Consider the following 15,921-nt stretch of genomic DNA (forward strand, 5'->3'; position numbering starts at 1 on the left):
ACTCCAAAGAGTATTAATTCATTTATTTGTTGGTTTGTAATTGATCTGAAACACAGATGTAATTTTTAAGATTGACTAATCATTACTTTTTTTCTTTTTCTTTTGTAGCTTGCAATCCGCAGAGCTACTTTAAGTAGGTCATTTACTCCTGTCTTTTTGGGAAGTGCCTTGAGGAACAAAGGAGTTCAGCCTCTTTTAGATGCTGTTTTAGACTACCTCCCAAATCCATCTGAAGTCCAGAATTATGCTATGCTCAAGCAGGAGGAGTAAGTCTTGGAAATTGATTCTTAGTTTATGCAGAAATACTTTTAACATTGTGCACTATGAAAGAATGTAAGAATGATTTTTCTAGTTATGTTGTATTTGTGTTATTTTTCATACTTTACAAAAACAATCACCATTTCTATTTCGGTAACAATTTTGGCATATACAAAAATATCTATTATCCCATTTCCCATATTATATCTTATTTGTGAGTTACAAGTGTGATATATTATCCCTCAAGATTTAAATCTTTAGAAAATTCTCTACAAGACCATTTCTGTGCGGTTTTTTCCCCCATTTCCTCTGATCTTATCACAATGTAGTAACTGATGTGCTTTTTCTCAGATAATACTCTGAGGAAACAAATTTATATAAAAGAAATGTCGGTTGTTGCATCTCACAGTTATATTTCTTTTATTTTAAGTGACTCAAAAGAAAAAACCAAAATCTTAATGAACTCCAACAGAGACAATTCCCACTCATTTGTAGGCCTGGCTTTTAAATTGGAGGTAAGTTGCTTGCTAATGTACTTAACTGCTATTTATAGAAATCTTCTTTTAGGCTTTTATTCCTATTGCTAAGTGACTCTTCTGACAGATTTGGCTATAAGTTTCTCCAATATTACTCTTTTTTTCCCCTTTTCTATACTGACTTTTTAGAAGGAAGTTACTATGCACATCTCATACCTGAGTGGGGAATTATGCTCTACCTCCTTGAGGGAGCAGTATCCCCTTATTTGGTACTAGAGGCCCAGTGCACGAATTCGTGCACCAGTGGGGACCTTCGGCCTGGCCTGCGGGATCGGGCTGAAACTGACTCTCCAACACCCCCCAAGGGGTCCTGGATTGCAAGAGGGCGCAGGCCACACTGAGGGACCCCACCGGTGCACGATCAGGGCCGGGGAGGGATGCGGGAGGTGGGCCAGTCAGGGAGGGCCCAAGGGGGGGCTCCAGGGCATGTCCGGCACATCTCGCTCAGTCCTGATCGGCCGGACCCCACCAGCAAGCTAACCTATCAGTCGGAGCATCTGCCCCCTGGTGGTCAGTGCACATGATAGTGAGTGGTTGAGTGGCCTTAGCATATCAATAGCATATTATGCCTTGATTGGTTGAATGGACAACCAGACACTTAGCATATTAAGCTTTTATTATATAGGACTAGGGGCCCAGTGCACGAAATTCGTGCACTGGGTGGCGGGGGGGTGTCCCTCAGCCCAGCCTGCCCCCTCTCACATACTGGGAGCCCTCAGGCGTTGACCCCCATCACCCTCCAATCGCAGGATCGGCCCCTTGCCCAGGCCTGACGCCTCTGTCAGAGGCGTCAGGCCTGGGCAGGGGACCCTCATTTCCCCCCATCACTGGTTCTGCTCCCAGCCCAGGCCTGATGCCTCAGCCAGAGGCTTAGACCCCCATCACCCTCTGATCACCTGATCGGCCCCTTGCCCAGGCCTGACGCCTCCGCCAGAGGTGTCAGGCTTGGACAGGGGACCCCCATCTCCCCCCGATCACTGGCTCTGGCCCCCGCCCAGGCCTGAGGCCTCTGGCCCAGGAATCATGCCTGGGCAGGGGACCCCCATCTCCCTCTGATCGCTTGCTCCACCCCCCGCCCAAGCCTGACGCCTCTGACCCAGGCTTCAGGCCTGGGCAAGGGGACCATCATATCCCCCCAAACCCCAGCTCCGCTCCCCGCCCAGGCCTGATGCCTCGGCCAGAGGAGTTGACCCTCATCACCCTCCGATCACCAATCACCGGATCAGCCCCTTTTCCAGGCCTGAGGCCTCCGGCAGAGGTGTCAGGCCTGGGCAGGGGACCCCCAGCTCCCCGCGGTTGCAGGCTCCGCTCCTGCCCAGGCCTAATGCCTCTGGCTGAGGCGTCTGGCTCGGGCAGCGGGGACCCGCAGCTGCAGCGGCCCTGCGATCGTGGGCTCCGCTTTAGGCCCAGGCAAGGGACCCCCTAGCTCCCGGGACTGCCAGCTTCGACCGTGCCCAGCTCCCATCGCTGGCTCCACACCTACTTCCTGCTATCACTGGCCAGGGCGGCAAAGGCGCCTGATTCTCTGATCATGGCTGGGGGGCAGGGCAAAGGCGGCCCCAGGGCCACCTTTGCCCTGCCCCCCGGCTCTTAGCTCCCTCCTGGGTTTCCGATCACTGTCAGTGGCAGGGGGCTTCTTCCTGCTTTCCCTTTCACCTCCCTGCATTGTGCCTACATATGCAAATTAACCGCCATCTTGTTGGCAGTTAACTGCCAATCTTAGTTGGCAGTTAACTGCCAATCTTAGTTGGCAGTTAATTTGCATATAGTCCTGATTAGCCAATGAAAAGGGTATCGTGGTACGCCAATTACCATTTTTCTCTTTTATTAGTGTAGACTAGAGGCCCGGTGCACAAAAATTTGTGCACTTGGGGAGGGGGGGGTCCCTCAGCCCGGCCTGTGCCCTCTCGCAGTCTGGGACCCCTCAGGAGATAATGACCTGCTGGCTTAGGCCTGCTCCTGGGTGGCAGAGGGCAGGCCCAATCCCTAGGTGCAGCCCCTGGTCGGACTCAGAGCAGGGCTGATTGGGGAGTTGGGGCGCCGCCCCCTGTCATGCACAGAGCAGGGCGGATCGGGAGGTTGCGATGCCACCCTCAGTAACGCTCAGGGTAGGGCCTATTGGGGGGTTGGGGTACCGCCCCCTATCACACTCAAGGCAGGGTCGATGGGGAGGTTGCGGCGCCACCCCGTGTCGCGCACAGAGCAGGGCCAATCGGGGTTGGGGTGCTGCCCCCTGTCATGCACAGAGCAGGGCCCATTAGGGGGTTTGGGGCTCCGTACCCTGTCACGCACAGAGCAGGGTCTATCAGGGGGTTGGGGAGCTCCCCCCTGTCACGCACAGAGCAGGGCCCATCAGGGGGTTGGGGAGCTCCCCTGTCGCGCACAGAGCAGGGCAGATCGGGGTTGGGGTGCCGCCCTCTATCACCCACAGAGCAGGGCCGATCAGGGGGTTGGGGCGCCGCCACTCTCACACTCAGGGCAGGGCCGATGGGGAGGTTATGGCTCTACCCTGTCACACACAGAGCAGGGCCTGTGGGGGGGCGGGGGGTTGGGCCGCCGCACCGTCACACACAGAGCAGGGCCGATCAGGGGGTTGGGGTGCCGCACCCTGTCACACACAGAGCAGGGCCGATCTGGGGGTATGGCTAATTACCATGTTTCTCTTTTATTAGATAGGATTCTTCTGTATGGGAGAGTTGTCTTTTCAATCCCCATTTATTTATTTATATCAGTATGAACTTATGGGTATTTATTTTGTACTTTGAGTTACAGTTGAGTAGTATGTTACTTATTTTGGTGCCTAGATTGACTGATTTGGCCATTGCAGTTCTTGCAGTTGGCTCCTGAGTCTCTGATTCTCCAGTGTTTGCTTTCTGACTACTTTCTCACTTGCTGGCACTACAGGATGCTCCAGGCTTATCTGATATATTCCCTGCCCCAGAGAATATAGAGCCTCAGGGCGATCAGGGGGTTGGGGAGCTCCCCTCTATCAGGCATAGAGCAGGGCTGATCGGGGGGTTGGGGTGCCTTCCCCTGTCACGAACAGAGCAGGGCAGATAGGGAGGTTGTGGCCCCACCCCCTGTCACAGAGCCACAGGGCGATCAGGGGGTTTGGGCACTGACCCCTGTCACACTGATCCCGGTGCCGGGAGGCCTCTCGGCTCCACTGATCCCGGTGCTGGGAGGCATATTACCCCTTTACTATATAGGATAGAGGCCTGGTGCACAGGTCGGGGCCGGCTGGTTTGCCCTGAAGGGTGTCCTGGATCAGGGTGGGGGTCCTGCTTGGGTGCCTGGCCAGCCTGGATGACGGGATGATGGTTGTTTGCAGCTGGTCACACACCCTTCAGGGTGGGGGTCCCCACTGGGGTGCCTGGCCAGTCTGGGTGAGGGGCTGAGGGCTGTTTTCAGGCTGGTGGGTGACTGAAGCTCCCAACTGCTCCTTTTTTTCTTTTTCTTTTTATTCTGGGCCAGCTCTGAGGCCTCTGCTGCTGAAAGCAGGTATCTGGTTTGTTTGGTTTCTATAATCGAAACACTGTGTCAACTCCAGCTCTGAGATCCCGGCTGGCTGAAAGCAGGTTTCTGGGGTTTTGTTTAGCTTCTATATTTGTAACAATGTTTCCAACTGCAAGCTCAGAGGCCAGCAAGGCAGGTGGGGAACGTTGGTTTCCTCTGTCACTGAAGCAAGCAAGCCTTATGTTAGCTTCAAGCTGCCTGGCTGCTGGCCGCCATCTTGGCTGGCAGTTAATTTCCATATTGCCCTGATTAGCCAATGGGAATGGTAGCGGACGTATGGCTAATTACCATGTTTCTCTTTTATTAGATAGGATTCTTCTGTATGGGAGAGTTGTCTTTTCATCCCCATTTATTTATTTATATCAGTATGAACTTATGGGTATTTATTTTGTACTTTGAGTTACAGTTGAGTAGTATGTTACTTATTTTGGTGCCTAGATTGACTGATTTGGCCATTGCAGTTCTTGCAGTTGGCTCCTGAGTCTCTGATTCTCCAGTGTTTGCTTTCTGACTACTTTCTCACTTGCTGGCACTACAGGATGCTCCAGGCTTATCTGATATATTCCCTGCCCCAGCCCTAGAATCAGCCACTTCTTTGGGGGTCCTGGTTTCTTTTAAGAGAGAATGGTTTTATAAACCAAGATTTGACCACTGGGTGTGCTTTTCGTTGGGGTATTGTTGCTTCTGTTCATAATATTTTATGTGAGAAGAAAAGTAGATAAGTTGGAAGTATTAACAGTGGTATAGATGGAATTATATTTTAGGGGCTTTTTCCTAGATTTTTATTTTTAAAACTTTACAGTATACTTCTTATTACCTCTAAAATGAGGAAAAAGTAATTTTAAATTAAAACGTAGAAGTAACATTGCAGTGCCAATTTTTGTGCATAAAGCTTTTAAAAATGTGTTTCGGAATATATTCTTAGGATCCCTAGAATAGCAATTATAGAATTAAAGGTATGGGATATATTAACATCTGATGGTTTGTATTGCCAAATTGTTTTCATACTCTCAGAATTAATGTATTGGATTATTTCAGTGAATCTTTTATTAGCAATGAATATTATTTATTAAAAATTATTATTGACTTCATAAATGAAAATATTTTAATATTTCATCTTAATTCCTAATGATAGAGAATATTGTTTTCATATACTGTTTTTATTATGCAGTTGTATTTTCTCTTTTGTAATTGTCTCTCTTTTTCTAAAATGAGGATCAAAGTATCTTATTATTAGTATGAACTTTCTCTAATAAAGATGATTTGTTAAAAACAATTAGTACTTTAAAATTTATATAGTCAAATCTATCAATCTTTGTCCTTAGTCATTCTTAACCTTAGAAACCCTCTTCTTTGAATATATTTAATAAATATTTAATAAATATTATAAATAAATATTCTTTGAATATATTTACAAATATTTATTTTTCTACTTTTTTATGGTGGGATTTTTTTTATTGTTAATCTAACTGGAATTTGATTTGCTCTGTGCTATGAAGCAGGATCCAAAATGTTTCTCCAATCCAAGAACAGTTGTCCAGTTACCAGTTTTGAACAATGTTGTACTTTTCCATTGACTGTCATGCTTTCTTTATCATTATTGATAAATGAATTAAACATTTTAGACATTTGTACTATATTCTGTGGGTTATTCAATCTAATTTGTGCTAGTTCTATACTTTTTAAGTTTTGGAATATTTAATATGTTTTTATATTAGTTTCTTCTCATTACCATAGTTTTTCAAAACTTTTTATTTTTATCCATTTTTCTAAGTGACTTTTAAAATCACTAATTACATGTTTAAAATTTTATCTTGGGATTTTGATTGCTGTTGTGTTAAATTAATATGGGAAGCATTGGCAACCTTTAAATACATACCTAGTTGTTATTCAGGAGAAATTGTTCCTTAATCATTCATTTTATATTCAGTCACTTTACAAAACTCTTATTGTATAACTTTCCAGGTATCAAAGTATTTTAAATGTCTTGCTATTTCTAATGATGTTTTTGTTGTCTTTACAGTCATTATACCTTATTTTTATATCTATGTTAAACTGAATTTACAAAGTAATATTATAAGACAAAAGGATAATTCCTTTAATAAGTAATTTTAAAATTTTTTCTAGTAAATTTTATTTCAGAGGAAGCACAAGTAGTATCTCGGATTGTGATGCCAAAAAGAATAACACAATCGTTTAATTTACCTGTGTTGAAAACTACTAAAATTGATAAGGGAATATTTGGAGATAGTTGTGAAGTTTTGCTCCTGATTTTGATTCTTATGTTTCTTTTTTATTCTTTCTGCCCTTACCCAATCTTGACTTCTAGGCAGGTCGATTTGGACAACTAACTTATATTCGCAATTATCAAGGAGAGCTGAAGAAGGGGGACACCATCTACAACACGAGAACAGGAAAGAAAGTGCGGGTGCAACGGCTGGTTCGCATGCATGCTGACATGATGGAGGCAAGTGCCTGGTCACTGAGAGGTCAGAAAGTCTCTAGTGCAGGTGAAATAGATCTGTCTTCTTGGTATTCTGAGCCCCACAAGAAAATCACTTCCAGTTGAATGTTTTCCTAGCTTCTTCCTTTTTAGTTAGGTGTGCTGCAGTTTTGATGTAGCATTTTAGTATAGGCTAAATTAGTAGATGTTAACACAGTTTATACCACTATTCGTGAGTTAGCTGTATTTCCTCAATGGCCAAGGTTAAGGAGAAGGGGCAATTAGTTCCCTATGACTCAGAACCACAAATTCAACATTTTCCTCAAGAGCCGTCATTACAAAGAGGATAATAGGTTTCTGGACAGTGGAACTGTGCTTCTCAAAGGTAAGTGAGAGTAGTAAACTCACATATAATTTCACACATTGTTCAGTGAATTTACTTTCTAAAATATGGCAGGTCTGCAAGTTCTGTTTAACACTAAAAGCTTTATATTTGTAGAACCAACCCCAAGAAGGGCCATAATGGTGTTAGACTCTATCTGAAGATTTAAAACCTCTCAAAGTGTGGTCTGGGAGATAAATTTCTCTTGAATTCTTGAATTGGCTCTGAATCTGTCCTAGCTTTCTGTGGTCCATAGGGTGATTAGGCCTTGGTAGGAATACTGAGTGTGCAAGGTTGCCTCCTACTCTCACCCTTTCCCAATTCAGCTCTGTATTCCTGGAGAAATTTATTAATCTGAGCAGAATCTTCGTATGTTCAGTAATTTTTGGTGTCCATAACCTTTGTATCTCCTAGAAGATGAATAGGCAGTCTTTCAAAATTGGACAGAATTACTGTTTTAAGAGATAGGCAGCAGGGGGCAGCCAGAGGGATTAGAGATTGTCACAGCTGTTACATGGACCAGAAGCTAGGAGAATTGTACAGCTGTATAACTATTGAAGTATGACACACACATACTTGCTCATTCACAGCCACAGCTGTTATGAATGAACTGTCCATATAAAAGGACAAAAACAAGGAAGTTTAGAGGCACAATGCTTTGTTCTTCGATTTCCTGTTTTTTTAACTGCTTGAATCTGTGAGAAATTAAGATTATTTTAAGTAAAGTGGGCTCCATTCTCCTGCCTTTGTTTTCAAAACTTCCTTTGTAGGTTTTTCTTGTACACCTTTGTCATACACATCTGATTGTTGGACTGTGGCAACATATAGTACATGCTTTTTTAAAAATATATATTTTTTATTATTTCAGAGAGGAAGGGAGAGGGAGAGAGAAACATCAATGATGAGAGTCATTTATCGGCTGTCTCCTGCACGCCCCCAACTGAGGATTGAGCCTGCAACCTGGGCATGTGCCCTGACCAGGAATCAAACCATGATCTCCTGGTTCATAGGTCAATGCTCCACCACTGGGCCACACTAGTTGGGCTATAGTACATGCTTTTTAATTCCATAGAAATATCTTTAGAACTATGAGACTCTGTTTTATCTATACTGCAGATACTCCAAAATGATGCCATAACTCTGAGTTTCCATTTAAAGTAAAATCTTGTCTATTGAGATGTGGCTCAAATAAGGGCCCAGTTTAAGGTCTGGCTTGCTGTGGTTGATTGTTGATGTTGCATTGGTTTAGCTAATTCTTTATAAAATCCATGGTAAGATTCTGCCATATTTATTTATGTGCAATGTGCTTATTGTGCAAGTACTCTTTAGTCACCCTGTTCTGATTGGTATTACTTGTAAGTAATTACTTGTCATTTTTGTGTTATTTCTTTATTTAGGATGTTGAGGAAGTATTTGCTGGAGACATCTGTGCATTATTTGGCATTGACTGTGCTAGTGGAGACACATTCACAAACAAAGATAATAGTGGACTTTCTATGGTAAGTCATTTAATTTCAAAGCTGTGTTTCACTTGTGTCTCAAAAGTTTGTGTTTTTATGTGATACATTTAACATTTCAGAAAAACAACCACAAGTTTTCACTGAGCAGTGCTGCAGGCATCAAGTATAGTTTGGTTGTGGCTCTTTAAATGTCAGGTGGACAGGTGTTCTGTGTAAACTAACTTATCTGGGTGTTTTTTAGTAAAGTCATTCCATTATTCTTCAATATTTAGTTGCACCTGACTAGCTCTGACTCTACCCTGAGATTTTTCCCCATTGTGGGTACCTCTCTAGTTGCTATCACCATCATCAGACTGGTCCCCATGGGATGTTCCTTCCTTACTAATTCAGCAGCCAGAGTAGACCCTTCCCTCAAGAATTGTAAGACCAGACTAACCTTTAGGCAGGCTTGGGGATCACATAACAGAAGGGCACCAAATGCAACTAGACTGTCTGACTTACTACTGGTGACAACCTGCTCTGTGGAACTCAGAGGTCCCTTTTCATCACTGAGGGACCCTGAAGGGAAGAGCATGCTCTTAATACACGTAGACCCTAGAAAGGCCCTGACCCTGAAAACCTACCTCTGTAAATGGAGAGCAGGGAAAAACTGGAGAAAGAGGCAGGCCACTCCATTTTGGCAACTAACAGAGTTCCTTAAGGGAATATTACATAGGAGGCACTTTTGGGCAGCTGCAAGATGAAGTGGACAGTCTCCACCCTCCTGACAGGAGCCAGAAAATTATCATATGGGGTAAAAACGGGGGAATAGTCACAGTTACTAGTACATGAATGTTACCTGGTGTGGAAATTACTTAACATGCATGACCAGGTCAGGACAACAACCTGTTCCGGGAACCAGCTCATTGCTTATTTATGTCAGAGTGAACATTAATTACCATCAGATAGTCTCTAAGGGGGGGTTTGCGGTCAAGCAATCTCCGTTCTGGCCCAGTTCAGCTCATGGTCCAGACAGAGGTCACATCATGGAATAGTCTCTCCTCCACACATGCTTAGGCAGTTCTTGACTTTGAATTCCTTCACTTTCCATTTGTGCCCCTTTAGGAAAGTAAGACCCTCTACTGAATTCAGTAAAGAAAGAGTATGACTACTTAGGGGATAGGTAACTTGCAGTGAACAAATTCACAATGGGTCATTTATGTAAGAACTGGTCCATTTATGTAAGAACAGGCACACACTGTAATGTTTCCTAGATCATATAACAGATCCATAATTTTATAATTAGTGTTTTTGCATAAAATATTCTCTAATGTCTGGTTTTAATGTTGATTTAAGACACTACAAAAGTCATAAATATGTACAGGCTGTTTGGGGTTGTACATAAGAGGAATGCTTTATGAGTATGATTATAAGGCTTTCTCTCCAGGCTTGTCATGAACAATATGAAGGGACTGGAGGCTGTGGAAAATACTGAGGCTTTGAAGCAAGTAGACCCTGGTTAGAGTCTCACCTCTGCACTATATTACCCACTAGCCTTTAGTCACATTACTTTATGATCTTCCCATGCCTTTAAGATTTTATTTGTATAGTGGAGATAATATCTGCCTCTCAGAGTTGTGGTTGATTAAATGAGGTATCACGTATAAAGAGTCTAGTGCCCTTTCTCTGTTTCTCTTATCAGTGATCATAATAAATTTAATTAAATAACTTAACACAAGATACCAACAGTAAATGTAGCTGCCAGCTGATAAGAATTCCACATCTCAGCATTTGGATTTATTAAATGATTATGTTAAACTGAAAGTGTCAATAAACTTAAGGTCTTAAACAGTTAAGTAAATAAATAAATACTTTATTTTTGTTGTTTTGGGAGGGAGGAGATCATATAAGTGGATGCCTTTATTAAAATATTCTGTTAATATATTCATTTATTTAATGCAGACAGACCAAGATATATATTGTCTAGCCTAAAGATATTGAGTGCTTTTGTTCTTTATAAGTAGAACTTTAACACGTTAAGCACCATGTCAATCATCATTGACTGACACTATATTTTCCGTCCAAACCTCATCACTCTCTGGTGAAATCGGATATCGCGGGCTAAACGGAAAGGAAGACAAAACAGACTTAGCACTTAACGTGTTAAAGTTAATCCATCCCTGACCCTGGCCCATACAGTGCTATATTTGAATTCTTCTCTTTTTTTTAAACAATATTTTAGGAGTCAATTCATGTTCCTGATCCTGTCATTTCAATAGCAATGAAGCCTTCTAACAAGGTAGGACTTTGATTTAACACTCAGTATATCACAATAAAACTTGAGCTCTTTTTCATCTGTCTCCACAATACACATGGTACCTTGTGGTAACCAGCAATCTTACGGTCTCTATTTCTCGTTTGGTGTGGGGAAGCATGGGACTTGGTTAGAAAGGCTGTAAGGAGGATTCTCTGAAAGACCGAGGGCCTCTGGGGGGACCTTGCTAAAGGTGGCAGCCCCTCCCTTGACTTTTCCAAACAAGTCCGAGCCCCCAGGTGTTTTGCTGGAATCTCTGTTTAGTCTTTAAGACCCGACCTTGTAGAACAGCGGTTCTCAACCTGTGGGTCGCAACCCCTTTGGCGTTCGAACGACCCTTTCACAGGGGTCTCCTAAGACCATCCTGCATATCAGATATTTACATTACGATTCATAACAGTAGCAACATTGCAGTTATGAAGTAGCAACAAAAATAATTTTATGGTTGGGGGCCACAACATGAGGAACTGTATTTAAAGGGCCAGAAGGTTGAGAACCACTGTTGTAGAAGCATGTGCTTTCTCAAGGATACTTACCCTGCTGATTGTATCTAGAGGTTAATTTTAGTTCAAGCTGTTGTTACAAAAGAAAGCCTAAGGAGGCAGGCAATCGGGCTGTTTTGGTTCCTAAAGTCAAACAAGCCCCTTAGCCTTCTCTTTTACAGAAATGAGTGTCAGAGTAATCTATTCATCCGTCGCTCAGGGTCTGCTGGTCAGCCCCGGCATTTTGGTATTGAGATCACCTTTTATATAAAATTTACCAGTCAGTCACTAGTAATTACTCCTCAGTATTTTGAAGAAACTAATGGTACTAAAGTGCTCATCAGACTGTGCTTAATAACACTTTACTAAGTAAAGGTATAACATTTGCTCCAGAATGATAAGTTAACTTCCTAGATTTATAAAGGGATGGAAGAGGGGAAATGGGCATTTGTCCTAAATTGTAGAAAAACCTCACTTTAAAGTACTTTAGAATACTGCATAGATTAACTGCCTCATGGATTAGAATACATCTCTAAATTTGTGGTAGTTATAAAATAAGTGCCTGATTATAACATGGAGAGCCTGCAAATAAGACTGTTTTTTCTCACTTTCATAACAAGTTTATGATTGGATTTTATGTCATTTAGCTTTTTACAAAGCCAAGATTACTTGAATAAGTTCTGTATTCCTATTACCTTGCCCTTAGAATTAGTCCTAATCTTGAACTGTAATCATTTAGTTCTTAATGAATGATTTTGATATGTCTTAGTTTTGACATTCATAGCAATCATGTTAATATGGTGTATTGAAATGAACTCATTCATGCATTGAGTGAACATTTATGACCTCTTGTCATCTGGGAAATGTCATTTACAGAACATACTCTGGTTTATCTTATGGATGCATTAATAGCTTCTACTTATTTTATTTTGAGGAACTTGAGATTTTACAGACCCTTTTCATTGTAGAAAGGAGAATGTTGAGGTGTCAAGAAACATTAAATTACTCCATCTCAGAAACCTGAGGAAAGGCAAGTCTTATACCTGATACCACAGTTTGTTCTCAGTGCTTTGCTAAATTGTTTGCTTTTCCCTTCAGAATATACAGGGCTAGAAGGTAAAGATGTAATGCTCTTCATTCCTAAATTCAGAGTTTATATAAGACTTTTGTCTTGATAGTTATAATAATGGAGGGAAATCAAATGTATCAATATCCAAAAAGTTGTTTGGTTGGCTTTTTTGGTGTCTCAGGATTATCTGCTTGCTGGAGTAAATTAAGTTAAATGAAGAAATCACTGCACAAAGCTATGAATCTCAGTAGTGGAGGCAGGGATGATCTAGAAAGTTGAGAGTGCCTGCAGGTGAGTGCAGGGGAAAGGGAAAAGTGCTGGGGTCCATCCCCAGCAGGTCCAGGGGTCCCCAAAGGTGTGGACGGAGTCGGCGAAGAAGGAATGACACGGAGACAGCATTCAGTTGATCAGCAGCCTAGCCAGGATCTCTAGCCAAGTTCTGGTCAGGATCACCAGCAAAGTTCTGGTTAGGATCTCCAGCCAGGTTCTGTGTCCATGTTCTCTTGCTAGATTCTCCAGCCAGGTTCTCCAGGTTCTCCAGCCAGGTTCAGTCACCAGGTTCTAGTCAGGTTCTCTTGCCATGTTCTATCCAGATTCTGTAGCCAGGTTCTTCAGCCAGGTTCTGGCTAGGTTCTGTCTCTAGGTACTGTGGCCAGTTTCTGTCCAGGATCTTTTGCCATGTTCTCTCCAGCGAAGTTCTTCTGTCTCTAGGTTCTGTGTAGGTTCTGTGTCTAGGTTCTATGTCTAGGTTCTGTTTCCTGTTGTCTTGTTACATCTGTATTTATACCAGTTGATTCCAATCCTATCAATCTCTATTCCAAAGGTTAGGGCGTTTCTTATCTCCATTCCAGGGAGTAAAGATTATGTAGCTTAAGCATGATTGTTCATAGTTAAAGTGATTAATTACCCGCCTGGCACTTAGTTAAGGGGTTTTATTCCTTCCCTAACTTCAGGGGAAAATCCCTACCTGGGGAAACAACCTTTCTCAGAGAGGAGACCTTGGTTAAAACACATAGTGCCAAGAAGGTGAGCAAACATATTAAGAACAGTATGCCATATATGCCAGGTCCCTTGAAACAGCAAGCATGGACTGGCTCCCGGCAGAAAAGGACTTTGGAGATAGACCAACCCAGGGTTCATTTTCAGCTTTGCCATGTACTGTCTCTGTAGCCTTGAGCAAGTCAGTTGAGTTATCTGTACCTAGTTTCCTCACCTGTAAAATGTGGATAATTCTATCTTGCAGGTTTGTGGTTAAAATTTGAGGTAACACATACAAAATACATGACACACAGCTCCAGGCACATGTAATAGCTATTAATGCTGGTGATTCAAAGGTGTGTTAGTTTTCTGTTGCTGCTGTAAAAAATTACCACAAACTTAGTGGCTTAAAACATCACAAATGTATTATTTTATAGTTGTGTAGGTGAGAAATCTGATACGGTTCTTAATGGGCTAAAATCAAGATATTGATTGGCAGGGTTCCTTTCTGCAGGCTCTAGGGGACAATTTATTTCCTTGTTTACTCCGATTGCGGGAAGAATTCAGCTCCTTGTGGTTGCAGGGCTGGGGTTCCCATTCCTTGCTGTCACCTGAGGGCTGTTCCTAGCTCCTAGAGACTGGCCCCCTTCTCCTGTCTTCAGTGCCAGCAATAGTGAAATGAGTCCCTCTTGTGCTTCAGATATTTCCTGCCTTTTTCCCCTCTTCACATCTCTTTCACCTACCCTTCTGCATTCCTCTTCCATTTTTTTAAAAGCCGATGTGATTACATTGGGCCCACCCAAGTTATTCATATCTGTGACCTCAATCACATCTGCAGAGTCCCCTTTACCATGTAAAGTAGCATTCACGGGTTTGGGAGGGGTTAGGGCATATCCTTAGAGGGCCATTATTCTGCTTACCACATGAGGAGATTACATCTAAGGAGAATAAAGATGCGTGAAACCACATCCAAGCAGATTGTTTTGAAAGTCTCAATGCAGCATTTGCCTTACTGTTGGTCTTAACCGTCCTCTTGAGTCTACAATAGAATCTTGGTAAACATGCCGATTCCTTTGATTATGTAACAGTAACACATATTCTACTTTCTGCTCTACGGGCAATTTTCCACAAAGGGACAGTTTTTGTCAATATAACAGGAAAGGACACAGAGTTGTCTTGGATTCTTGTATCTTGTATGGAAAGAAAATTCTGTCAGCTAGCAATATCCTCCCTGTTCGCTGTGTGGTGTCCAAGCTCACACATTCCGAGGGTATGGCCTGGGAACTAGATGGTAGAGTATCTTTACTTCTTCACTACATATGTATTTAATTTCATTCAGTAAAGTTCTTTCAACAGTCACATTGCATATCACAATTAGTAAAATATGTAATGACTTTCCTTTTTTTAAAGAATGATCTGGAGAAATTTTCAAAAGGTATTGGCAGGTTTACAAGAGAAGATCCCACATTTAAAGTCCACTTTGACACCGAGAGCAAAGAGACGATTGTATCTGGAATGGGAGAATTACACCTGGAAATTTATGCTCAGGTAATGAATAGCATGGAAGTTAAATTCACTTTATGTCTGTGCTTTGTTAAGAACAAAAGTCAATAATTCTAATGTCCATAATAGCGGTTGTTCAAGCTCACTCTTGTTTGTATCCAGATGTGGTATACTGCTTCCTCTACCAAGTATTACAAATTAATTATTTTTGATCTCTAAATCTTTTTATTTGTAAAACATGGCAGACTTCCAGAATCAAGGGGCAGGGGACTTGCATTACACCATCCATCCATCCCTAGGTCAAGGTTAGTTCTGTTAAGTATATCCTGGTCCCAGCCTTAGGAAGACAACCTATAGGAAGAAACTTGCTGAGAACGTTGGCCCACCAATTCCCACTCTTCGGGACATTTCTTGTTTGTTTTATTCTCTAAGTCAGTACTTGGAGATCATAATGTAGATAAAAGAATGAATAGATGGGACACGTACTTTCCTAGGAAAGATCTGTATATCTGAATGAAAACAAGATATATGATTTAAGATTAAAAATTCTGGTTATGATCATACCTTTGAAGTTGAGAGAGTACAAAATTCTGACAACAGATTCATATACTATTCCAGTTAATATGTAATAAGATGAAACAAAAATGAAGTTTTAGTGGATATATTAAGGATGTATGTGTAAATTAATCAGTCTAAGTTAGACTTCACTTATATAGCAGTTTGTATTTTTTAATATCATGTATCTAATCCTTATATTTAAATGAGTTAAGATTAATCATTTGCTTACCTATTGTATTTAAATGAATGCTTCTAATAATTAAGATTCTAGGATTTTTCTTCTTTCTGTTTATTTTTTAAATTTAAATATACCAAAGAAATTATTTTTCCTGCTATTTTTAGAGGATGGAAAGAGAATATGGCTGCCCTTGTATCACAGGAAAGCCAAAAGTTGCTTTCAGAGAGACCATTACTGCCCCTGTCCCGTAAGTATGCAACACAGT

The 15,921-nt window shown here is 42.0% G+C and overlaps 1 protein-coding gene across 1 annotated transcript in view; it reads left to right on the forward strand.

The window, feature by feature from the left end:
• The window catches only part of GFM1 (G elongation factor mitochondrial 1), a 43,519-nt gene that overhangs the window by 9,764 nt on the left and 17,834 nt on the right, over nucleotides 1-15,921 (forward strand). Inside the window, exons 7-13 of the mRNA XM_059686894.1 lie at nucleotides 109-266; nucleotides 689-773; nucleotides 6,640-6,777; nucleotides 8,533-8,634; nucleotides 10,817-10,873; nucleotides 14,828-14,965; nucleotides 15,821-15,903. Of these exons, the coding sequence (XP_059542877.1) occupies nucleotides 109-266; nucleotides 689-773; nucleotides 6,640-6,777; nucleotides 8,533-8,634; nucleotides 10,817-10,873; nucleotides 14,828-14,965; nucleotides 15,821-15,903 (761 nt within the window). The remainder of the gene's footprint in view (nucleotides 1-108; nucleotides 267-688; nucleotides 774-6,639; nucleotides 6,778-8,532; nucleotides 8,635-10,816; nucleotides 10,874-14,827; nucleotides 14,966-15,820; nucleotides 15,904-15,921) is intronic.

Source organism: Myotis daubentonii, chromosome 3 (genome assembly GCF_963259705.1).
Source record: "Myotis daubentonii chromosome 3, mMyoDau2.1, whole genome shotgun sequence".
Lineage (NCBI taxonomy): Eukaryota > Metazoa > Chordata > Mammalia > Chiroptera > Vespertilionidae > Myotis > Myotis daubentonii.